Here is a 26704-nt window from a genome sequence, read left to right as displayed (position 1 = left end):
CTGGTGTTTAAATTTATTCTTGAGTTCCAGTGATTTCATTTCTAACGGACGAGAAACAGCAAGGTATGTGGCAGCAAGAAGAGCGTATATGTGACCGTGCGTATGTGAAACGACAACAGCAAAAGTAGGTCAGTGCATTGGCCAGCCAGAAAACACAGGCGTGGTGACCGAGGGAAGGGTGAGGAGGGGGAGGACGCTGCTGTGTGAAATGAGCGGGTAAGTGGATGAGTGTAGCTGCTGGAGAAATGCTAGCTGGGCTGTTACATCACCTATCGGCCTTATAGATTTACACATACAGTACATGGAGAACTTTCACTCCTACACGCCCCACTTAAACTTATACTGACCTAAAGTCAAATCTATACTTTAAACTTTATCTCAGGTTTCTAATTACTTCTATTTAATTAGGACTTTTTGGTCAAATGTACTTTGTTTGGAGTAGCAAAAATGTTTGGTATATAACTTGGTATCTTGGTATATACATATACAAATATACATGTATATTGTTTTTTACATTTATATCTTTATAGTGATTTGTTTTTCCTTCGGGAGTATATAGAATAGAATAGAATAGAATAGAATAGAATAGAATAGAATTCAACTTTATTGTCATTGCACATGCACAGGTACAGGGCAACGAAATGCAGTTTGCATCCATCCAGAAGTGCTTTAGTGATATAGATATATTACAATATATATTAGCAATAATATAGATATGTGAGTATATTACAGAAATGGGTCTATTATGGTATGTTATAATGTACACGGTATGAAGTATGTTGTGAATATTCTATAACTAAGTATGTACAGGCTGTAGTGAGTACAAGCTATGTGCAGGCTATGAACAGGATATAAATATGAAAAACTATACAGAATATGAAATAAATAACTTTACAGAAATCTGAGATATACAGCTATACAGAAATGGGAACTATGCAAGTTGTAAACAGTTGTAGGATTAAAGATTATTGAATGTACAGAAGACATAGACATAAATCACTTTAATATCACTAACAAATAAATAATAACTGTGATAAATAAATTAAAACAACAAAATATTTGGCACAGGGAAGTCAGCACTTGACAGGCTGTCTGTGGGATGTTATTTCACTTTTTGTTGCCGATGTTTAATCACTGACACCGCAATCACACTAGAGACCGGTTGGTGATCCCCTGGCAACCTCCAGTTGTTAGTGACAAATGTGGGTTCCTTAACCACTTGGATGTTACTAGGTGAAACTGGTCACAAACATAGCACTGCACCGAAAGCCTTCTTGTGCTCGCTTTGGTTGCTAGCAGATTGCTCCAGTTACTGGAGTTTGGTGGACCACACCAAGTTGTCTGCAATACGAATTTCACTGATTACCACGAATTAGAGATGGACCGATCCGATATTACGCATCGGTCCAATACTGACCTAAATTACTGGATCGGATATCGAAGAGAAATAAAAAATGTAATCCGATCCATTAAATATCATAAAATCATTTAACAAAACTTGCAACATGGCGTAACTCAGCTCATAACCTTAGCACGTCGGAGCAGCATGCGTCACGTGATAGAGCGGCTGTGGCGTGCGAGACCTGTCGGTGGTCTGGTTGAGCAGTTGGAGCCTCGCTACGAAACCGGCATTTCATCTCCGAGAAAGGTATCCCAGAGAAGTAAAGCAAGTGTGTAAGTTCATCTCTGAATGTTTGTAAAGCATTCCCACGTCAAGCTTAACAACCAATACATGCAGTGACTGCCTCTTCTTCTCTCCCCCTCACTCTCCTGCTGCTACTTCAATCATGAAACTGGTCAATGATCAGCTGATCGGCTTTTCTGTCACAACTCCCGTCTCTCTTGTTTGTTTATCGCCCACTTTGCACCAGAAATAGGAAACCAGCAGATAAACAACAGCAGCATGTTTAAGCTTGATAAGCTGTTGTTAGAATTTATTACTTTCTACACCAGGATCCTTTTCTATGTAGCTGACAGCTGGTAACTGTGCAGGGGCGGATCTGGCAAAGTTTTGCTAGGGGGGCCAGGTAGGGCATTAATAGGGAAAGGGGGGCACAAAGAAATACTTTTCTTTCTAATTGTCATGTCTAGCTTTTAATAAATAATTATCTGAATCTTACAACCAAAGTTTTCATCTGATGTAAAATGTATAGAAATCTATTATTGTATAAAGGAACTATTAACTCTAATATGTACCCTGGTAAGCTACAGCACTTTTTCCTTTGGTAACCATCTGTGCAGTCTGTAATTCTGTTGAAGAAAGATGTTGAATGTATTTAAATATGTAGAAAAATAATTGATTTCTGTGCATTTGTTTTACACGTGCATTAAATTAAAGTAGATTGCGCCGATTAAGCATTATCAGGCGGAGGGTGGGGGGTGGTTTCCTTTTGCTTTTGCTGGGAGTTTGCAACCCTATTAGTAAGGTTGTTTAATATTTCTGCTAAGTACTGTTTAGAATACCAGAATAGGTTGGATGGTGTAGATTTAAGTAAATTAGATTGATCAGTATTGCTGAACTATGAAATATTTTGGGTGTAGTGTATTTTTTGCATACAGGAATAACAGAATAGCTTTAGTGTTTGTTTTTTTAAAACTTGAGTATGAACTCATACAAAATGCAGCAAGATATTTAAAAAACAAACAGTTTTGTTGATTATAAAATGAACTATATCGGATTCGTATCGGTATCGGCAGATATCCAAATTTATGATATCGTATTGGACATAAAAAAGTGGTATCGTGCCATCTCTACCACGAATCTCCAGTAACCACTTGGTTGGGGAATAGACATTCATCCCTAGCAAACTGCCTCCAAAAACTAAGCAACCTCAAAGTTAGTTCATGAAATCCTCATGCTTCATGCTCTTGAACACAAATTTCACCAAACTATTGGTATGTCCCGTAACATGATTTTCCATCACATGTACCAATTTGGTGTTAATTTCACAAAATTAATATGTTATACTTTTAAAAAGCAAGAAACCTCCAACCTCCACATTAAAAGTTAGAGAGACTGATTGTGAAGCAAATCGTTTTGTTGCTGACATCATATTTTCAGCCATGATTTATATTATTTTTAATATCTTACTAATTAAAAATACTTTACTTGGTTACAGTTACACATTAAAAATAGCTTTGCATTAGTAAAGGTTGGTCGGGTTATAATACAACAGTTAGTAATGTCTAAAAACTATTTCCTGACTATAGTCACGTATCCTCACTGATGAGTCTGGACAACATATGTGCTGCAGACACAAAAATACACTTTCTTTTAAAGCACACTACAAAAAAAACACATAACATTTTATGTCCACGAATATAAACAAAGCGAGGCAGAATAAAACACTATTTTGCCTTGAGTAAAACGTTATATTTCTCCCATCTGGAGTTGCCTAATCCCACAGTGACAGCCCAGCTGACCAAAAATGAGCAAAAACAAGTCATCAGTAAGCATGCTCGCCATGTACAACCAAGGCAATGATTGCGTTACCTTATGTGGATAATCTATGATTTTTATAAGAATTCGGCAATCTGAGAATTAAATATGTCCATTATATTTATTTTAGGGGTGGGACTCGATTAAAAAAATTAATCTAATTAATTAGAGGCTTTATAATTAATTAATCTTGATTAATTGCACAATAAATTTTTTTTTTTAATTTTAAAAGGTTTTAGTGGGGGACAGAACAAATAATAGACATGGACATGAATATTGCAAACTCAAGCTCTTTTGATTTATAGGGGGAAAAACTGCATTTAAATGCAAAACAGAGAAACAAAAATAATATCCCTGGCCAAATTGGGCAGACTTAGAAATAAAGTGCTATTTTAAGTACTTTTAGTACCTTTTTAAAATGGTATTGTCTTTAAATAATAATAGAAATTTCAAAATAAAGTGCAGTTTTTCTTCTAAAAAAATTAGGCAGAAACATAAAAGGCTATTTGAACAGCTTCACCTTTAAAATCTGAATAATCTTAGCCAACATTATTTTGTACATTAGGCTAAAACGGTGTGATCATCAAACATTTTAGTGCAAAAATAAACCTATTGGACTCACAATAACTCCATTCTTACTTACAGTCCGTCTCTTTCAGCCAGTTACTTAGACAAACTAGCCTGTTCACATTTTCAGAGCTCAAGGCAGCTCTCTTTTTTGTTACTATGTGACCTGCAAGTCTGCAACAGTCTCTCACATGAGACAGAAGTGGCCGAACTAATCAAATACTTGCAGGCCAGGACAGACAGCTGTGGGTCGGCCCCTGCTCGACTGGACCACTACTGCAGCGGGCAGTCTGCCTCCCTGATGGTGGATTCTGCTCTGTAAAAACTCAGGGCCCTGTTACACAGGGTTTCCTCATCTAAATCTGTAGCACATTTTCTAAACCCCTATCTTCTACCACTGCTAGTGGTCTACAGTCCAGAGCAATCCATTTTGCGAGACAATCTGTAAGTTTGTCCGACGCTGACTTAGTAATTTTGGTCCTGAAGCCAGTCATTTCATCAAGTTTGGATTGCCAAACTGGGACTGCTAGCACTAACAGCTCCTAGTTTCTGTGCTCGCTGCAACATGTTTTGCATTTAGATGGTACTGTAAGGTTGAAGTGCTGCGGTGGTATGCAAACTCCTTTTTGCACAGTTTGCACAAAACCACGCTTTTATCAAGACTTCTGCTAGGTAGTCTTTTAAAATGTAATTTAAATTAAATGAGTCCTAACTGTCGCTACCCGATCGGTACCCCGCATGCGCGAAAGGTGTCTACTTCCGGTCGTAGCATTTTACGATAGTTATGGGTCAGAGTATCTGTTAAGATGTTAAGAATAATAAGTATATCTTAAAATGTTTGCAATAATGAAGCATTTCAGTACAATGTAGACAAAAACGAAAAATAAAAAGATAGTTACGGATCAGGACTCCCCGATCCTTACTGCGCATGTGTAAAGTCGGACCGTACAAATCGGGTCTACCCGATCTGTACCGCGCATGTGCAGATGTTTTCTTCTTCTTCTGTTCGTTTAATGGCAGTGTACTCCCCAGTGTACGAGGATACTGCCACCTGCTGACCGAGCGAATGAACCCTATTATAAACTGAATTAGCGTGATTTCAAATGCGTGTTAAATTTGATTTAGCGATAGTCGAGTGTGTTTATGCTTGTCTGTGAGGAGAGGATTGTTGGAATAGTGATGATGACGTCCGCTATCACTGTCAATTGTCAGTAAACACTTAATCTGGCTGATGAATCTTCACGTGACACATTGCTAACTCAATATTATTAAGTCTGTAATTAGGCGCCATTCTTCTTATTTTACGGCGCTGTTGTTCAATCGGGGGACGCTCTCTGTGGAGGAACTTAGCATGAATTTGTTTGTATACGGATTATCCATTGTTTAAATGTCCCGGTAGTCGAAAAGGAGGCAGAGCTGTTGAGAAATGCTAGGAGCTAACTGGGCGCTAACCGTGTCATTCAAATATATTGAATGTCGCAATGTTGGCAAAGAGAGGAAGTGATGTAAGATTTGCGCATGCGGGGTACCGATCGGTACGGTTTCCGGTACGGATCGGGTACACACTTTCTTCTGATTCTTCCATTTTTGTAGCTGTGTGCATCAGTGTAATCGGTATGCCAGGAAGTCATGCATTGACAAAAGTTCCCCTTTGCTTGGAATTCAAAGTGCGATTAAATGCATTAATGTTTTTATAATGCATTATTTTTTTCAAATTTAATGGTTTAACACATTTTAATGCAAACATCATTTGTTTACATGTATTTTACAACATAATTTCACGAGCTTAGACGTTTATAAGCTTACTGATAAAAAAGCTAGGTTGATATGGTTGATAATTGTTTTTATTACTCATCTTTTGGCTGATCATGAACCAATAAAGATTCACAGTATCTCCGGCTCTATCCGTGTAATGTTTGTCAGTGTTGTAAAAAAAGGCATGCAGCCGGTCTTACCTTTGCCCTGACGTGTCGCATGGCGAGCCCTTCCTCTTGCGTAACTCTGGCGTGGCAGGGTCCAGAGGGCTTTCCCCTACTGCACTCATTTTCAGCTTTAACTGACCTGCGGGGGTGGGAAACACATGGTAAAAAGAAGTGTCAGGAACAAAATGAGAGCAGCCATTAATGTAAGTCCCACAGCTTCCCCACCCCTAGATCCATTCCTACAAACCAGTGCAGATAAAAGAGCACAGGAAAGCCACAGATTTTGTCAAGACTTTGGACAACTATTTCTTTAAATTCCTACTGTCAGGCAGAGCTAACCACACATGCACAAAATCCAAGGCCACACTGAATCTCCTCGGTCAGACAAGACCGACTCTGCTGTTTTGTTTTTCCTTGTAAAACAAATTCCCAATTAAAACAAAAGTCAATAACACTATCAAACACTACTGTAATAATCCAAATAATCATATGGCGCTATGATTGTGTGCATTTCTGTCAACACCATCATCAATCAACATGATCACCAATTTAACTACACAAGTTTACCCCTTTTACACAGGTGCATCTTCTTTAATATTTGTCCTGACCAGTCCTTTTTAAAAACCACCTTCACCTGCAGTTTTCTACCAACCTCTGAATATAGTTCAAGAAGAGTATTTTGTGCTGAGAACATTTTAATTCACTATTAATGCTGAGTGGCTAATATTAGGCTAACCTACATGTTTCAACTGATAAGCCATGTATGAGGTTGACAAATGAGTTACATGTCACTCTCATCCTTTAGTCTTCCAAATGATCCGGACACCCTGCCCTACATATGTAGTCTTGAATTATTATTTACAACAGTGTGGACCAACCAGTAAACAATAATGAGAGTCTATGACTGACTGAGAGTTGTTCCAGGTGACAAATTTAGCAACAATTATTCAGATTTGTGAGCAATCAAACTAATTTAAATACTGCTGAAATGTGTAGCACGTTGAGTCGTACATCTTCTTTGCATGTTAAAGTCATTGAGCTGAAAGTGGCTGCAGATCAGCCACTTTCATCACTGGAGTTTTTACAGCCAATGTACAGCCACTCATTTCTCACAATACGTTCTGCAGTTTCAATAAGTTTCCCACTGGCACTATAAGCTCTCAGAAACAAGTTAACTAGTGTTGAATATCAATTAAATATTAAATATTTCATCATCTAGTGGACGTCCAAGCAACATCTGGCTTTTCCCATTCATAGTATCTCACAAGTACTACAAGAAATACACTGTAATATGCAAATGCAATTGATATGAGCATTTCTGTACAGAGATTGCTGACTGCTTACAAACAACGGAAATCTTTTCAATTTCTGTAGCCTGTATTTACAGGACAGTTCAGAGTAGACAGGAAAGCGGGAAGAGGATGTGTAGAGTGACCAGGTAAGCTACAGCGGCGCCTCGGGATTTCTAAAAGGAAGGTGAGACATAAACATGAATAAAAGCCTTTCAACTACTTGTGGGAAATTTCTTTTTCTTTAAAATTTACATTCATGCGTTGTGACTGAAAGAAAAATCTGTACACATACACACAACCTCTTTAGCCCACTGAAAAACAGGCTGCCATTGTCACAAGTATTGGGTGCCGCTGCAAGTCCATGCTGCTCACGGGATGCTAATCCTTCCTGACTAGCACTGTTTACATTTCACCTCAAATCACCCCGCTCTGCTTCCGCCTTCCTTGTAGTGCTAACCCACTGCACTTAAAAAACATCCATCCACAACAGTGAGAAATGAGATCACTGCAGCACATTAGCACCCAATAAAAACACAATGCAGCCCAGTTTCAGAGTCAGAGATTAGTATGTATTTAATATAAGAGCCTGAGCTGCAAGTATGATATATAATTTATTCTTGTTTATGTTACAAATGTCTTAATTCTGGCTATATTTTAAAGAAAAAACATTTATAACACACATCAGGTGATATTAATGGCTCGACTGGAATCTAGGAATAAAAATAAGAGTTAAAAAAGACATTTTTACGTAGCCAACATCTTTTTTTGCCTACCAAATATAAAAAAAAAAAAAAAATGTTAATGCTTTAGTCAACTCCTAACTTGGTATATGTTCATAAAAGAGGCCAGAGGCTCTAATTTCATTTGTCAGATAAAATAGTAATAATATTTAGTTTGATATCAACGTGCCTCCAAAGGCACCAAATATTGACTAATTTTAAATGTATGTTTTTATTTATTTATTTATCTTTTGTAACTTAACCTTGAAAATTAACGTTTGCACTTACAGACTGATGGACTGTTTCACCTGTAATGTTAAGTGTAAGAGAAAGAGGATCCATCTTTTCAGAGTGACCTTCCCATCATAACGCTCATCATTTATGATGGTTAACAAGCTCCGGTAAAGCCGGTACATTTCTGGGAACGCATCTACAAATTTACAGTTCACTGTCAGAAAGAGAACACCAGGTGCAGTGATTATGTCTGATAATGTACAAAAGCAAGCAACACCAAATGCATCTGCCGAACACCCTGTACTCACTCGCTTTATAGATAGCTTTAATTTATCAGTCTACAACAAGAGGACGCTTTATGCTTTCTGTTTTGTACCATGAAAACAACCACTTATACTTTTTCTCAGAATGATTCAAAAGGAATTTGTGAAGCCCATCGGCTAGGCACAACCAGATTTTTACATCTCAGGGCACATGGCCTGAGATGCAAAAATCTGCAGGCCTGAGTATATCGGTCAGTTATTTTTAACCAATTTTGTATGTAGTTTTAGTTCATCTGTCAGAGAACAGCGTCATTTCAGTCCTAGTTTGAACGTTTAATTGCTGCTAACCAGCAAGCAAAAGAAATTGCAGTCACAAGTCTGTGCCAACTGGTTGGTTCAGCTCTTTATCTCATTCAGGTGCTCCACTGAGACTAAGGGCAGGTATTGCACTTATATACATTTAAGTCACTTACAATGTGTACACAGTTCCAGCAATCTAATAATGGCCAAACCAGTGGGCACCAGTGTGGAACGACAGGCCTGAAGCGTTGCAGAGATGGATGGGCATCCGACCAGGGCAACACTGCTTTATTCTCTTTGTTTGAGGCTACAAGCTGCCTTTGTTCCCTTAGTTTTAGACTAAAGCACCAGTAAGGTTAACGTTAATCCTCAAGATTAACCTGTTTGTAAGTATTTGGCTGGGCACAGCCTATGAAGGGGGCTTTTCAACCGACACAAACACGTCTAAAAACCTAACAGCGTAACTTGACGTGAATGATGCCGTGCACATGTCAAACCCTGGTTGAAAAGTGGTCCTGAACACAAAAGGAAGTGATACCAGAAGCATATTTGAGAATGCTTCAAATGTAAGAAGGCCACTGCAGTGTAAAGTCACTAAGCTTATTTTGTGCACCACCCCTGTACTCCCTCTTGCATACATTACTGTACTTGGAAAGAGGTGATGCTGGTGGGATATTAAGTTATAAGTAACTGGTAAAAAAACCCATTAAATGCTAATGTCTATCGTTCCCAAACTATGTGTCAAACAGTAACACATGAGTCGATTCTCCATTACAGTCTTGGTGTGCTTTTAGGGCTCGTTTCTGACTGCGTCTTCTCAGCCAAAAGAGCTGACGCGGTGAAGCAACAAGAGCATCTTCGATAGAGAGCTAATTATTTCAAGTGACTCACATGCCCCTTCAGTCCGATTCTGGGTTCTGCTGATCAACGGAAACAAAAGTAAGGGGTCTGAGTGTAACATTTACTGATAATAAAGCTTGAGGATCAAAATTTAGTAAGACCCCTAGCATTAGGAGACCCCTGTGAGAAAATAACAAAGGAGGAAGGGGCTGGGAAATGGTCTTCAAACAGAGGAAAAACGTGGGACACCAACATGGTACTGTAATAACTAAACAAGCTGAACAGGACATGTATCCTCAGATGAGGCCATGGCCATTTCAAATGTTCTGAGGTTCAGCAACCATTTTTAAAGGTTTAAAAAAATAAAATAAAATCCCCCTGTTGTGATGATGTAAGTGCTCTATCTAGGGAAAAATATCAATATCCAGTTTTTAGCAATTTACACCCAGTTAAGTGTGGATTTTCACACTTCACTCACCAACACGCTTATATAAACAAACAAAAGAATCCATCGACTACCATCCATGCGAAATATTGCAAATATTCGTTACTAAGCATGACTACAAAGGATTTAAAACAAACGAAAGACATTCAGCACAAAGTTTTCATTCTTAGCACCCACATGGCTGTCTTTAAGCAAGGTTTCTGCAGCAGTTTGTCTGTGGACAACCAGTCAAGGCAGATAAAACCGCTTTGTTTGTGCTCGGGTAAATCTCACATCAGAGCGCTTTAGACAGTTGTCTATGTTCTGCGTATTTGCTGTATGAGGAGAGGATGTGACACTCAAGCAACACAGTGTAAGAATTGTTATTTTCTGCGAGGGAAAAAAAGCTTTTACAGCAAAGATGGCAAACTTTTAAGCGTAAAAAAATAAATAAAATATGACTGTTTATATCTGCCTTAATAAGTGCCTGGAGACGTTTCAGGATCCTGGTGAAACTTGACCCTAAAAGACGAGAGGCTTCTTTGTCCCTGGCTGCCCGATTACCATCTCAAATGCAGACTGGAGCATCTACCAGTGATCTGAATGCAAGTGTAGACTGTATATAAAAGATGGATATGGTCACCCAGGCTTTGGAGTTCACATTGTGAAGTTTTAAGAGTGTTTTGGCCCTGGTTGCATAGGCTTTTTGGAGCCAGAAGTTACAGTACTTGGATGAAATGAGGGAGTTTTAAGCTATGAGCAAGTGCTGCACCCATAGATGTTACAACAGCTACACCCCAGCATAGGTACCTCCTAATTAGTGTTAAGAATTAGAATTTACTCCAAAAATCTCCAGCACAAGCACAGTGGGGCCATAAAATTCAATTACTACAATTAACAAATATGACCCCCAAGCAGACACCAATCAGCTACAGCTGCCTGTGCCAGAACAGTGCCAACTACCCACAAGTACTATTATAAAACAACTCATACTTTTGTATTAAGAAGGGCTAAGCTATTTACTGAGGCCAAAACTGTTTCTGTTTATTTTAAATGTTTATTTTTAATTTTCTGTAGCTTTATAATGCTGTAAAATGGCATAATTGAACATGGCTCATTTTTGGAACCAGACTCCAGTGGCCACTAGTGGAACTGCAGTTTTGGTCTTCATATGAGAGTTTTGGGGGAATCTTTAAATTGGAGCTACAAACAACATCCCGTACTACACTCCGACCCTCTAAGCCGCATGAGAGTCTGCATACTACAACAAATACTGTGAGAAGTGACACATGATATACTTCAAAACCACACTTTGACTAATACCTTAATCCATCCAAGCCTTAATCCATCCCTTTAAATAAAATTCAAAGTTCAAACAAAAACTCCACAATTATGATACTCGCTACCTGAACCACCTTCAGTCTCAGTTTCAAAACTGTCACAACACTCCGTGCTTCTACTGCATACACCATTATCCAATCACTGAAATGAAATGACAAAAAGTTAAGTGCACTTTTTCATATATTCTGATACGCTTAAGTGAAAAGTTAGGCACCCTAGTGCCAGCTGGTGTGAAAAAGTTAGTTTGGAGTCCAGCACCCAGCCCTACATTTACAGGCAGTCACACTATGAAAGCTACCACAGTTCAAGTTAGTGGTTAAATATGAATCCTCTCGCTAATGTGGCCCTACGATGAAACGGTCAGGTCCGTGATGAGAAGTTCAAGTGCTCTCCTTTAACCTCCCATTTTCTCCACTCCACATACATTTATACAATTATGGAATTTGTGCAGCAGGATTCACATATTGTTGTCTTCTCTCCTTTTTCTAAAAAAAAAAAAAAACCAAAAAAAAAAACCAACTAAACACAGCAGATTAAACAGAGGATTTATCTAAGCACTAAGCAGCACATTAAACAGTCTGCTATATTACTACCCTTAACTGTCCCTTTTGAATGAGTATAACTCACAGCGGATGACAGCTTTCACAGTTTGCACTTCTTATAGCATCCAAGCTGTGCTGCATGTGACTGAAACAATCATAATTAGTTACAGCTGCAGCGCGAGCATATCCTCAAACACACTTTCACACATATCAGCCTCAAAGTAAACAGAAAGTAGGGACCAAACAAAAAATAACATAAAAAAAAAAAGGGGAGAGAGGAAAACTCACACTCTAACCCACAAACCTGTAGACCAGGTCCTGCACCTTCTGACCTCACCTCCCTCTCCGTATGTGCTGTATGGTGAGAGCCTTCAGTCGCCAAAGAGAAAGAAGAAAAAGCAGCAGCAGCAATGCAACAGACTCAGACCTTTGAGAAACACAGTCCACTGCCTCCACGGGCTCCCCATTTCAGCCGTCTCAGTATCTTTAAGTTTGTCTCTTCTCCTTCAAAGATCCTTCAAAGCTTCCCTCTGCTTCCGCAGAGCTGCATGTACACACGTGCGCGCGCGAACACACATGCGCAGGCATGCATGTGCTCAGCAGCCGTAATGTATGGCTTGGAGAAGGGGGAGTAAGGAAGAGACCACCAGCTACAGAGTAGGGCTTGAAGAGTGTGGAAAACAAGGAGATAAGGAGGACCTAAATGACATTTAGCCTCAATACAGACCCATTATTTATCTTTCTAATGTAGACACAACCTTTCACCAGGTCCCATTTTATTATTTTGGCTCCTTCAAAGAACCTTTATCTTTTGGATAAAACAGCGACAAAAAAGAAAGAAAAGCACAGAAAAATTCCCTCAGATTCACATGTCAAGGTTTCCATCTTGAGCCTGATATTAATCGACCTGACCAGAGATTTGATCAGAATTAAATATGACTGGATCTTCAGTAATGCCATAAACAGATGTGAAAAGGTTATAGTAAAAGGCTAATAGCTTAATATCTTTAAATAATTATCTGTAAAATAAGCTCACGACACTGCTCATGCATGCAGCATGGCCACCCCTCTTTACTGCATCATGTTGGTACAACCCATGCTCAGTCACTGTTGCTGAGGCCCACCCTCTCAAATATAGGACATGACCAGAGAATGTATACAGCTTCAGCAAGGCATATAGAGCAGCCAGTGACTTATATGTTCTTTCATGTGTCAAGTGAAACATAGCAAATCAGGATGCAACGGTGCCGGTGAAAAATTGAGTGTGCAGGTTCACTACAGTCACGTAACCAGCAGGTTCAAGTGAGCAGCTGCTTCTCTGAAAAGGCTTCAAGCTGAGGAGATTTTTTATTTCCCCATGTGGTTTCCACATGAGGGCAGGCTTAGGATTTGGTTTCTCACAATTCAATTAACAAACAAACAAACAGATTCTCTCATTACTCTCATTACTTAATATTAGTTAAATAAAATAGAGTGGAGTCAAATATTGTGACAGAAGTAACTCAAGTTATTCTCAGTGGATTCGAAAAAAATAAACGTATTGAATACTCAAGGTGCTTTCCATGCTGCAGAGTTATATGGTAGGGAAAGTAATTGCAAAGCAAAATAAACTGGAGGTGCCATGCTCAAAAGCTTTTTGATCTGACCATGCAATCAAAAGAAGCACTGGCAAAAGGTCAGATGATGGCTTATTTTAAGTAGATACATAAAGCAAAGGTGCCTTTGTTGTGCCACTGGAAAAAACAATATGAATTTCTCTGTTATTTCACTTCATTTAATTCACAGAAAAGAAACCTATGCAGGAAATTCCCTGGCTCAGTTTGTTTGTTTGTTAGCAAGATTACTGAAAAATGTATCTAAAGATTTGCATGAAATTATAGCAGAGGTGGGTGCTGGCACAAGTTAAATGTGATTAACATCTGAAGACAATCCTCAATCAGATCTGAATCCAGGAAGGATTTGCTACCATAGTGAGATTAGATGAAAAGGGGCAATGTTGTCTCATATCGTTGTAATTACACATAAAAATGAGTTAATAAAAAATTGGGAGGCATCGTCTTGATGTTCAAGTAAATAGCACAAACTACCCTGGCTTCCTACATTCTTCTGCATAATGGGAATTTAGTATTTTCCATTCCATATATTGTCTGCTTATAAATGAAATATGCAGTCTAGTCTAACATTTCCAAACCAGCCGTCGATTTACAAAAAAAGGAAAAAGAAATAGAAATGTCGTTTGACTTTTCAAACAAATGTTGTGACCTACAGTTTATGTAGAGTAATGATTGAATTGGCTTGATTTTAGAGTGCGCCGCAAGCTTGCTTTCCAAAACAAACTTTTACCCTGTCTGCATACAAATTAAATCAGTCCCAAAGCATGGACCCCCATGCGAGGGGTACTTTGAAGTCCAGTTTGGAGCATGTAAGCAATGAAAAAGAATGTTTTCTATGGAAAAAGACACAAATATCCTCAGTTAAGTTTTTTTTTTTTTTTTTACTAAATCTTTAAGTGAAATTTATAAGGAAAAATCAGTTCAGTGCATCTCCAATGTCATCAGTCATGGCACTGAGACAAAGATTTACTGACCTATCATTAGCCATTTTTTACTTACCAAAATTGCTATCAGCTTGTCAGATGGCTACTTGGCGGAAGGGATAATTTAAAAAAAGGGGGGAACGACAGGTGCTGATATTGCTTAGTTGGTTGAGCAGCTGACCATTACACTGAAGGATGTTCAAACAGGTAAAGTACTGCTTGCTGCTCTGACCTGGGTATGATCAAGCTCCAGACCCATTCCTGCATGTCATTCACCCTCATTCTTACTACTTTCCTGTCTACTCTCTGCACTGTCCTAGCCACAAAAAGGCCCAAAAATTGACACAGCATTAAAAGAACAATTGCATAAAATGCATCATAATTTCTAGATTAACATATTTTCTCCATGTCTAGTCTTGGTTTGAAAATAGTTCCCAAATGAAAGTTCCGCCTCACATTTGTGAAGTCTATGGTGAACTCAGTGACTGCAAGGTGCTGCAAAATAAACCCAAATCCTCACCCTCCACCCTCTTTGACAGTTGGTATGAAGCGTTTGTCCTGATATTTGCTGTTTGGTTTTCTCAGAACATGGTGTTGTGCATTATGGCCAAACATCTCCACTTTAGTCTCATCTGTCCAAAGGAAACTGTTTTAAAAGTCTTGTGGTTTGCTCAGATCCCACTGTGCATACCTAAGCCATGCTGTCAGGTTCTTTTTAGAAAGAACAGGCTTTTTCCCGGCAATCCTTCCAAACAATCCATTACCTGTTCAGTCTTTTCTAATTATGCCATGATGAAGTGACCTGGGTGATTTTGCCAGCCAGGAAATTTTAATAGACCAGGTCATACTTGCTGATGATTAGTTGATCAAGTTCATTTGATTAGCAGTGCCCGTCTGCTACTTACCCCTCTTGACTCCTATGAAAGAAGTAAGAGTGTATTGAATTGGCATCCATGCGGCTGTAGGATCACAACCAATATGACCAAATTGGCTCACAATCAATTATTTTAAAATAGGGAATAAAAAGCAAAAACAGATGTATTTTATTTCTTTATTGGAACAGTCTGGTGGTATTCTTGCTTTGTAATAGACAGTCTGAGCTCTGTAAGTGCCAACATCATAAATGATATAAACATCAGTCTGTCTATAGCACAGTTTTTAGCACTATGCTGCCATCAGTTTTGATTGGCGAGAGACTGTCCCAATCCGGTTGTTCAGTCTGACGTCACTAGCCGTGTCTGGGTCTAAACTCCGCTGCAGGTCCATATATCAAACGATCACTATGGCATTACTGAGAGTTGAAAAACTGTCTAAAGTCTTTCATCTTTAATAAAATGATCAGCGTACTGCTCTCCCAGGTGTAACAATTGAGTTTAACATCCAGGCATCCATGAAAACGGAATTTATGACATTTAACGGAGTTAGAAGTTAGCAGGGAGTTAGCTCGCTAGCTTCTATCTAAATACAATATAGCATGTCCTGACTGCGGGGTTTTGGAAACAAATTAAAACGTACAGCTCTGTTATCACTTCCAGCATAAATGAAGACAGAAAACTAAACAGCAGTAACGTCTGTAGGGTTACTGAAGTTGGGCTAGCTGGTATATAATGATGTGCTGCGTGACCGCTAGCGACACAGCTACGTTAGCATAATATAAACAAGCTAACTTTTTTTTCCACTCGATAAAAGTTACCGTGAGTGTTCTCGGTGGTCAGGAACAAATGTAATCGCATGGCAGGATGCTGTAAAAGGACCAAACTTCAGCCAGGAGAACAACTGAGATAATCCATCCACAATACGAGGTTAGTCATTCATATACTGCTGCATGGGCTGGGCTGTAGTTACATCCTAAGGTTTTAAAAACTGAGCTTAAATAAATGATTAGCGGTAATAAAAGCCGAGGGAGGTCAACAGGGATCACTGACTGTTTTAGGAGCTTTTTGAGATCAAATAGAAGAAAATACATAACATTAAACATGTTAACAACACAAAAGCCATATTAAACGCAGACTACTTTAGACCCGGAAGTAGGATTCGTCGCGTCATCACTGAACAACCGGATAGGTTCCTTAAATGAGCGGTTTTCTCTTCAAGTGAAAATGTGCACCCAATTCTCACTTGCTGAATATTGTTTCAGTAGCAGAGGGTTACATTTGGCACGCCATAAGAAAAAAGTCTTGCAAACTATGCAAAACAGCCATGTTCTTCAGCTACAGTTAGAGTAATCTATAGCAAAATACAAAATTTTGCTCTACAAGGGCCTGATATCCACTTACAAGGACATTATACTGCCACTGTTCTATCAAAATTTAAAACAAATGTCTTCATATGTGGATCTCATTTTTCTCAGAAACAAAAATCAGGTAAAAAAAAAAAAAAATTCAAATCTGGTAATCTTTGTTTTTACATTCATCAGGTCCCAATCAGCCCAAATAGCAAGAAATTAAAAATGCATGCCATGAAAGAGTTCCAGAGTTAAAGCTAAAAGTCTGCACTTCAATTGCATGTGAGTTGTGTCATTTAATATCCATTGTGATAATCCGTTGTCGTAATCTCTTTCCAAATATATACGCACTTAACTGTATAAATTGCTTTTAAAACTGCTGGAAATGACTCATTTAAACACATATCTGGCTTACCTCAACATCATATCTATGTTAGAGTTTTGAATAAATGCAGTCAAAGTTATCTGTGCAAATCCAAGAAAGATAAAAGCAAGGCTGCAACAAATAATAATAAATCTGCCAACATTTTTTCTTTGTTGTTTCGCTTTTTAGTCCAAGATCTTCAAGGTCCGCCAATGCTGCGCTTCGGTGGAAACACCAAAACGCCCAAAAATGTAAGATCTATGACCTTAAAAAACTGCAACTTAAGAAATGTTAATGTTGACGACTGTGTTCCAAGTTAAACAGTTGGAATCACTGATGTATGTTTTTTGGTGGTTTATTTACTTCAAAAGATGATCAGGAAATTATCAACAAAATCATTTTTTCAAAAAACTTATCATTTACCCATGTTTAAACCTGTAAAAGTTAGTTTTCAAATGGTGAAACCAGAAATAACCAGAAAGAAATGCTAAAAACTCTGATGTACATTAGAAAAATTGACTGACTTCCAAAATTGTTGCACTTAGTTATTGTCAGCAAATAAGACATGTCAACCACCCTATATGGGACAACAACCATAACAACAGCAACAGCTGGTTACAGCTAATGTTAGGCTTAAATTCTACAAAAATCCAGCTTATCCAACAGGCTATATGTTTGAGGTGACTTCTGCAAAAGTGTAAAATATTGCAAAATATTTCACTGAAAAGTATCAATTTTTTGCTCCCAATTTATTGTCTAGTGCTGGCATTCTCCACATATATTATATAGTGTGTACAAAAATGTGTTCATACTTGCACTGAAATGCAAACTGCCTAGCCTCTATACTACGCATGCTTCCAAATCCCAATGAAAAACCATTAAACATTCAAAAAATGCTGTTGTGGCCCTTTAAGATTCCCTGCTTCTCAACTGAATACCCTGTTAAGTTCCAGCCCATTGTTTCCCAACCATCTGTGAACACCCAGATCCAGGATGTTTACCAAGAGTAAGAAATAACCTTGGACTACACACAGCTCCTCAGACATTATGACGGTTAGCCAGAGATCTTAGTGTATAGAAAGCACAGCACAAAGCTGTTTTTAGAGGTGAGAGACAACCAGAGAATTGCTACCTGTAGTTGCCCTGTTCATTTATGTAACCAAAATATAGAAATATACATTTTCACTGAGATAGAAGTATCCTCTCGCTGTTTTCTGAGCAAAACATACGATATTCCTTATCAATCTTTTAAAAGACATCAAATATACCACTAAAACAATATCAGCCATGGACCGTCGGATCTGTGTAACTGCCTTTCTTAGCGTCTGTGTCATTGTTCACCTAATTTTTTCACAGTACGCTTTCTCTCTCAAACACGTTCACTGCCAGACTGATAATTCCACATGAATATTCATCATTTATTGAACTCTGCTGGGCACTGTGTAATTTGGCGCGTGAATGTGGGTGTGTGTGTCCTCATTTCAACTTGTGAAACGCTATGGGAGGCCTCCTCAGACATGCTGGGATGTTCAGAGCAATGCACTTCATTGGCCTGAAGTTTTTTTCTTCTCGTTCTCGCTTCTATAAACTATTAAATCCAAGTTTAACTAACTTGTCTTCTTTAAAATTAAATTGACAGGCTATTAACTATGTGTGGAGATGGCAAAGACTGGAGTCTTTCAAGTCAGCCATTTGTGCATTGTCTGCATACTGCAGAACTTAAAATAAATGACTTGCCCTGCAAAACTGAAAAGAACAAAACGCAAATCAAACCAATCTCACAGTGCATTTACACCTTATAAATAAATTCAAACAAACACCTACAGTGACAATATAATTACGATGGCACTCCCGAGGTTTTGTGGCAAATCTCACACTTGGGTCCTTGATTTAAATTAGATTTAATTCACCATTTTACTGCTAACAAACTATAGTTTGCAGGGTTTTTCCTGCACACAAGTAGTTTAATTTACTCAAGCCTAAATATATTTTTGGATTATAAAATGAACAAAATTAAGAGGTAAATGTATCTGCCACTCTGGCAAAGGTCTATTTTAAACCAGGATAAACTCTCATTTTCTCCTGGTCAGGAACAGATTTTGAAACAAAAAATGAATTTTCAATGAGGTTATAAGATAATAAAATATGACAAGAGTAAACAGGTTTGGCCTTACATCAATGTACATTGGAGTAAACTAAATCCCATGAATGAATCAAATGCATGGAAGTGGATGCAGTTTTTAAATACAATAGCTCATAACACTGGTACTGAAACACTGATTAATCACCATCAATTTTGATAAGCTGCCATTTTCAAGGAAAAACACCTTTTCAGCGCGATAGGCTGGTTCACCCTCCTAAACTTGCTTATATGTTACTTTAATATTTTAACTAGTTTGGGCTACTGGTGATATTCAATCACAAAAGCAGTTAAGAGAATAATAGATAATAAGAACTAGATTACAAAACAAGCATAAAATAAATTTAAAATAAATCCACGTTCAATACGTAGCCGCTGTGTCTTGCTTTACTTGACCTCAGGTTTGCCACTGCCATCCTACAAACACAACCTTCACCCTTCGTTAGAAGCTCAGTCCAGAAATTAAAATAATCACTAAAAAAGTATTCTAGTCAATAAAGAAAATTACTCTTTCAGTATTCAGTGGGAAATCAATGTTATATAACAGTTTGCTGCAGAACACACAAGTTGTGCGAGGGATCACTCTGGCTTGCAATGAGACATACTGCAGCACTCAAGTCAACGAGTACAGAGCACCGTGCTTACTTGATCTAGGGCTCCAGTTGGTGAGTCATGTGGTGGCTGTGGTGGCCTTGTCAGGGACTGAGCAAAGCTGAGGGAAGGAGGGGAGCCTGGGCGTGAGATCAGTGGTGGGCCAACAGCTTAGAGTCAAGAGGATGGAATGGTGATGGCGGTGGGGTTATGGCTCCACAGCCGCTCTGTCAAAAAGCACCATCCCAGGTGCAGGGAGAAGCCCGTTGGCCTCCAACTGTCAAGAAAACACAGAAAAAATGGACAATCACAATATGTTCATTTGCAATGTAGAAATTAACCTTTCACAAGTTATGCTGTAATATTGACAGTTCTATTTGCCATTTGTTAATAACAGGTCATTATTTTTGAATATTTAAAATACCAAGCAGCATTAAACAAAAAAAAAGTGAAAGAACGTGTTAATTGCTAACAGAGGGAATAAGTCTGTGTGACATGGTGAGACTAGATGCTATTACAGGGGGAACATGCAAAAGCAATGACAAATGTAGAGGTGAAAAAAAAAAACAGGTCCAGGGTGAACTCCACCAGGTACAGCTGGCAACCTTACTACAACTATGGGCTGTTACTTGAGAGTGATTTGTAGTGGTTGATATTTAAAGAATAGTAAAATAGTGACAATGTTTAAGCTTAATCATATGTGATCTGAACATAACACCAATACCACTGATGAAGTGAAAATGATTTGATGATATATTTTTTCTTTTTTTTTGTCATATAAGTAAATATAAGTTGAGTTGTAGCTTACAAGCTGCACCAAACACTAATTTTCAGACTGTTTGTTCTACTCTTATGGCACATTTATGCACACGAAGTCACTGCAATGAGGTGAACTGACACAAATTTGCACCAGGCATTGTAACTGGAGGCAAATCTGCATTTACACAAGTCGTAGACAGAGACAGAAAAGAAGGGAGGGCCTTGGAGAAAAGTGGCAAATCGTATATCTCATGATATTCTGGGGGAAAAAAGCCAATAAGAAGAAAGATAGCTTAAGGGCCGATCAGCTAAAACAGATTGGTTTACACAGAAGAAAAATTAAGGGGCAGTGCCAAGACCTTGTGTAAGATAAATAAGGATTATTTTGAACTGTAAATCATGCAAAGCTACTCTACAAGAGTTTAAGAGGTTCATGTTGAAGGAAACTTTAGCATTTCCATGTAAAAGTGATAACAACCCCGAAGAAAAGACTACATTAAATGAGATTTCCCCTCACTACTACCAAAAGACTGCATCTTATAAAAGAGCAATAAAATTGTTGGGCGAATTCAAAATAGAAGCTTCTATGGAAGACATCTGGAGAATTAAAAGCAACCCACACCAGCTGCAGGGCTTCATTCATTAAATATATTCGAAATATTTAGGTTATTTCACTGTATAACCTAAGAGAAGCACAGAAATCTACTTTAATAATAACTTAGAGCACACACACAGAAGATAAATCTAAACAGAATTACTTGCCCCTGACATTTGTGTTTCTTGCCTTGACATCCGCTTCATAGCTGCTCACAGCTGGCTGTTAACAACCCAGCAGGTAGGGACAGACTGATCACAGTAAAATCTGCGCACCATTGTGTCGACTTCGGTGGCTTTACATCTTGTAATCATAACAACTCGTCAACAAACAAACTGAGAACACAAATAACACTCAGACCGTTAAAATTCCCTACATTTAAATCCTTTAAAGTAATTCAGTAACTCAGAACTAAAAATCTAAAAACATGCTTAAAATATAATGGAAGAAAAGGTTTGAGGTGGATTATTCTGGTCTATATTGAGATTATTTAACATCAGCTCATTTTGGAAACGTGATGCATTAAAGGAATACTTAAAAGAAAATGGGACTTTCCTAAATTAAAAAATAAAAAAAGGAAAATAAAACATGAAACATATGGTATGTGTTTGACTTCATTTCCTTTATAGCACTTTCCACCCTCCCCAAAAGCCCAAACTCACTCCACAAGTTTAGTTTAGCTCAAAATAAGATGACAGAAAGAGAACCTCTGGTCAACAGGACCAGCAAAACCAAGGAGTCTGTTTGGAAACATGTTGGGTTCAAGGAATCCAAAAGTTCCATAAATGCAACACTCGAATCATCATGTCAAAACAACTGTTAGTCCAGTACTGACCGAAAAAAGAGAGGAAAGAAGAAGAAGCAATTATGATTCTTGCTATAATTGAGGTCAGACTGAGGCAAGTACAAAAGCATGTAGACCATCAGAAGTTCAATGTCGCCAGTATCACCATCTATAGACAACATTCGGTCACTATCAAGTACTTGTATATTTATTATCACATGCACCAGGTCTGAGACACTGCTATAGCTGTATTTCAGTGGAACAATGATCTATATTATTTTTCTGTCCTTTTCTCTGATTTCTTGTTAGTTTTACTGACAACCAACTTTGTAATTAAATGAATGATTTATTGACTGTATTGACTTTGAGTCAATGTACAGGAATCTGAGTAGAATGCCTCCCCAGTTTGGCTTTTTGGGTGTTGTGCTCTACAGAGATGACGCCCCTCCCAGACTCAGGGTCTCATGCTAGAAGGATTACATCTCTTGGCTGGCTTAGGAACATCTTCCTGTCCCAGGCCAGCAGATTTGCAAACAGACATATGTATCTATAAAGTAGGCTCAAATTAACCAGTCTGATGACCCGGGGCCAACACTGGTCCACCAAAACATTTGATTGGAAAAGTACAATTTATATTTTTGATTCCAAATTACTCCATAGGTTAAGGTCCCTTGCAGATTGACTTGTCTTTAATACACATCTAATGGCACTATGCAGAAACACTGAGATCTATTGTTGGATTTGCACTTATTACAAGACATTATAAGATGTTATTAAATGGCTTTACTAGTCAGGCACACTTTAAAACTCCTGATTTAAGCTTAATACACTGGTTTAAAGGGAAGAGGTGTGGTAGATTTATATCACAAGGCAAAACAACAGCATCACAGCAAATAGTTTTATCTTGATGATCATGCTTTTATAATTGCTGGAAGTTGCCCGATAATAAATTTTTTATTGTTTCCTGTTTAGTCGAGGAGGGCACCTTAGTGCAAGAATTGCATTTCAGAGTTTTCTCTTCAAATACTGAACAATAAAACGTGGAAAGTTACAAACACTCGTGTTTGGAAGAGTCTCAAGTTTTGTCAGTATTGGCTGGATTTGAACGACTATCTGGATCTGATTCACTGGGTGGTTCTGCTCCTCAGCAGACCCCACTCTTCTGTTTCCATCTGTTCAGCTGACACATGGTTATCCTGTGCAACAGCAGATCAGTGTCTCAGTCTGGAGAACGAGCTGCTCGGGCATTATGAGTGATTTTCCTGACTATGGGGATCAAACGCAGTATCAAGCTGAATCAATCTGCAGCCAGAGTCTGTGCGGCAACACAGCTCTGCGTAAAAAGGCAGCAGTGTGCTGATTTTAGACGTTAGAAACAGTTTCCTTGTTGTATGTGCTACACAACACGCATTTTATGTAAAGATCAGATAACACATGATTGTTGCCAGGCCCAAACACACCAGCTGATTGACTAGTCCTCTTAATCTGGCTCCTTGCAGTGCTGCAAGAAATTTTCGAACAAGCAAGTCGAAGTCAAGTCAAAAGCCTTCTAAATGCTTTGCATGAGACCTCTCCTGTCTCAGGCTTTTCAGTGTCTATTTAGAGTTTGATCAGATAGCATTTTACAGGTGTGAATTACAGCTCGTCACTGGAACAGCAAAATAGAAGGCGAGTTAACAGGTACATACCCATATTCAAGGGAGAACAATGAAGAGAGAAAACAGAGCTTCAACGTCAACTTTATTTGATCCTCACTTCATCTGGGTTACTTAACAAAAAAGATAAATAAAATTTGCATACACAAGGTTTTTCCAGGCTTATAATGGGTCTTTGGGGGGGGGGGGGGGGGGGGGGACTACCCTCATCAGCAAGGCTGGTCCGTGTACATTGAATGTAATGAGTCTGCATTACCTTATCTGATGAAGAACATTTCCTGGTACTTCTAACCATCTTACAAAGAAAAGCATTGTTCGTATATCAGTATATAAACCCCTAATCAAAAAACTGGATTAAAAAAATATAACTTTCTTTTGACTCTGACGTAAACCTCTTCTGTTGGGAAAACCCTGAGATAAATCTTTAGCAAGTCTGTGTGTACTGAGTGTAGCCTGGATTTCAGTGTGGGATTTAATTGATTCCAGTAGATTCTAGCTCTCTTTAAGCAGGAAATTTACAGCAATCTAATCATTTTCAGCACAGTGGTTGTACTGGTGCAAAATGACTGGCCAGAAGCACTGCAGACATAGGACAATATCCAAACCAGAACCTTGTTCTCTCCCTTCTTCTGCTTAGAAACTCTTCCTAGCATTCACAGACGGGCTTCAAAGATGTGACGACAAGCAAACCTAGGCTGTTAGGTAAAACGTAACTGGCTGCTTCCTCGCTTAGATAATAACAGGCAGAAGAAAAAAGAAAAAAGTGAGTAAAGTTAATGTTAACAGTGTCAATAATCCTCATCCTCAGGCAAGAATCACTGATGTTATTAAGGCGATACTGGGTCTCAGCATGCAGAGGTGTTCAACTATGAACTCAGGGCAGTTATTTTCTTATTGTAATTCTCTGCTATAAAGTTTTAATCTGTGTAGTTCATTTCTCGTTTATCTTGTTAAAAATAGCTTTTAACTTCTGTTAAATTCCTCAAGATTTTCCTTAATTTGCACTTTTCTGATTGGCTGCAGATGTTGCTAAATTGGCATTTATAAAACTCTTGTATATTTTACACAGAAAGACTGCACTGAATGAGGAGCCTTAAAACATGAATGAAAATCTCCTTATCCAATGAACATTGATTTTCAAATATGGATTTTAATGGCTAGCATGCCAAAGACTAAAAAGAAAGTGCCAGCTTATAGGAGGATTTTAACAAAAACTTATCAATACCGTTATGAATATGCATCTGGAAACAAGAGCTGTCTAGCGTCATAGCGGATGTCTGCCCTTCACCTTCACACTGACTTCAAGTGTAGACATAATAAAGGGACCTTCAAAAGCACATTTTAACTTGCTCAAGAAGCCAAAACCTTGTCCCATCTAGTGCAGGTAACCAACAAATCAAACTCTTTTCCTACAATAAAGTATTATGACAAACTACTTTATCAAAACACATGAAGGCTATATTTCACACAGTCCTTGATTTCTTTAAGTCTGGTGAACCAGCAGCCTTGGCTTTGGTGGACCAGTAGGCTTGTTTTGTGCCAGCCTTTCTGCCTCATCTACCAACGCTTCTAAATAACTACAATGACTACGTGATGGTCAGATAATCATCAGATGCCAAAAGGTCAGCCTGCTTATACCAGAGGGTCGAGGAGGAGTTCAAATTTGGAGCATTTTATGAATTAAATGAGAATCATTACATAACAGAATAATTGTGATGTCTGATCTTGCATTCCATTTAGAGCTGGGCGATAGAACGATAACAATATGTATCGCGATATAACTTTTACTCGATAGAGAAATTAAGCTATCGCGATAGACCTCGCCGCTCTTGTCCTCTTAAAAAAAAAAAAAAAAAAAAGGTCAGCCGATCCAAATTCAGTAGCGCAGAGCCGAACCAATCACAGCCGCAGCGTCACGTCGCGTGACTTGTTACGTACAGCACAAGTGCCAAGCTGCACGTGTGTTTGTTTGGGAAGCAGCCAGCGGGTAATGGAGCCAGCGCATAATGGAGGAAATGAGTGTGCCGACTAGAAAAATCAACCGAGCGTGACCGAAGAGAAAACAGATGATGGTTCCAATGCCGGAGAGATTGTCGAACGGAAGAGCCATAGAAGTTCCGTAGTGTGAAGGTATTTCGGCTATTTCAAGTCTGACAAAAAACAGAGTAGCGTGCACTGTAAATTGTGCCGAAAGCAAGTCTGGAAATACAATAAACTGGTGCATGCGTCACACTGTGCGCTACGTTATTGTTTCGGTGAAATGAATTTCTACAATACTGTTACTGTTAATTCTACTCTCTGCAGTGTTTAAATGCTTACATATACACACACAGTTACTGTCCCTCCACACATACGACTCGGTTCTGCTTCTATGCCCCAGCTTTGTTTACTTTTTCCCACCGAGGCTTCTAGACTTCTGATTGGCCAACATTTCTGCACGGTTAGGAATCTAGCGCCACCTGCTGCTTTGGCATGTTCATAGCAGCGTTTTCCTTCATTTCTGCCTTTATGTGTGGACGGGATTATTTTTTAAAACGAAAACGGAAAATCTCCGTTTTCAAAAATACCCGTGTACGTGTGGACGTAGCCTCAGTCTCTGACTGGAAGCGCTAATTCGTCATTCGGCTTTTGTCAGACTAAAGTAACTGTTAAAACTGTTTGAAAAGCTAAGCTATACAACAAGGAGAGATTGAGAATTTCCTTTTAGTTCTCAGTTTATTTGATATTGACAAAAGTTAGTCAGTTTTGTCTGTTCTTCTGTAAAACAAACTAAGATTTATTTTTAGAATTAATATTTTGTTTCTAAGTGGAATTGACAATTTAGTCTGTTTCGTTTGTTCTATTTTGAAACTTAAACGCTTTAGCGGCTGCCTTTTGTGTAGTTTGCAATATTTGCCTTTATTTATCTGAAAAAGTCTCATGTTCCTTAAGTACATCTACCCTGTTGAACTTATTATGGGAAATAAATATTTAAAAACAAGCTGCTGATTATTTCACATTTTACTTGTGAGCAACGGCACATTTAAATCTTACAAATATAGTTATTTGGCTTATATCATGATAGATATCGTTATCGCCTGAAATGAAAAAAACATATCGTGATATGAAAAAATCTCATATCGCCCAGCTCTAATTCCATTGTGTAACAATGAAATCATGCCAGCAATCGCACC

The 26704-nt window shown here is 38.4% G+C and overlaps 1 protein-coding gene across 4 annotated transcripts in view; it reads right to left on the bottom strand.

The window, feature by feature from the left end:
* ncoa1 (nuclear receptor coactivator 1) overlaps positions 1–26704 on the bottom strand; it is a 93810-nt gene that overhangs the window by 38823 nt on the left and 28283 nt on the right. For all 4 annotated transcript variants that reach the window (XM_026193784.2, XM_080289867.1, XM_080289868.1 and 1 more), the window contains 2 exons: positions 19793–20015; positions 5962–6067 (listed from right to left, as the gene is read on the bottom strand). In XM_026193784.2, coding sequence (XP_026049569.2) covers positions 5962–6050 — 89 coding nt within the window. In that variant the 5' untranslated portion in view covers positions 6051–6067; positions 19793–20015. The remainder of the gene's footprint in view (positions 1–5961; positions 6068–19792; positions 20016–26704) is intronic.

This window comes from Astatotilapia calliptera, chromosome 15 (assembly GCF_964374335.1).
Source record: "Astatotilapia calliptera chromosome 15, fAstCal68.1, whole genome shotgun sequence".
Taxonomy (NCBI): domain Eukaryota; kingdom Metazoa; phylum Chordata; class Actinopteri; order Cichliformes; family Cichlidae; genus Astatotilapia; species Astatotilapia calliptera.
This window is presented reverse-complemented; position numbering and strand designations above follow the sequence as displayed.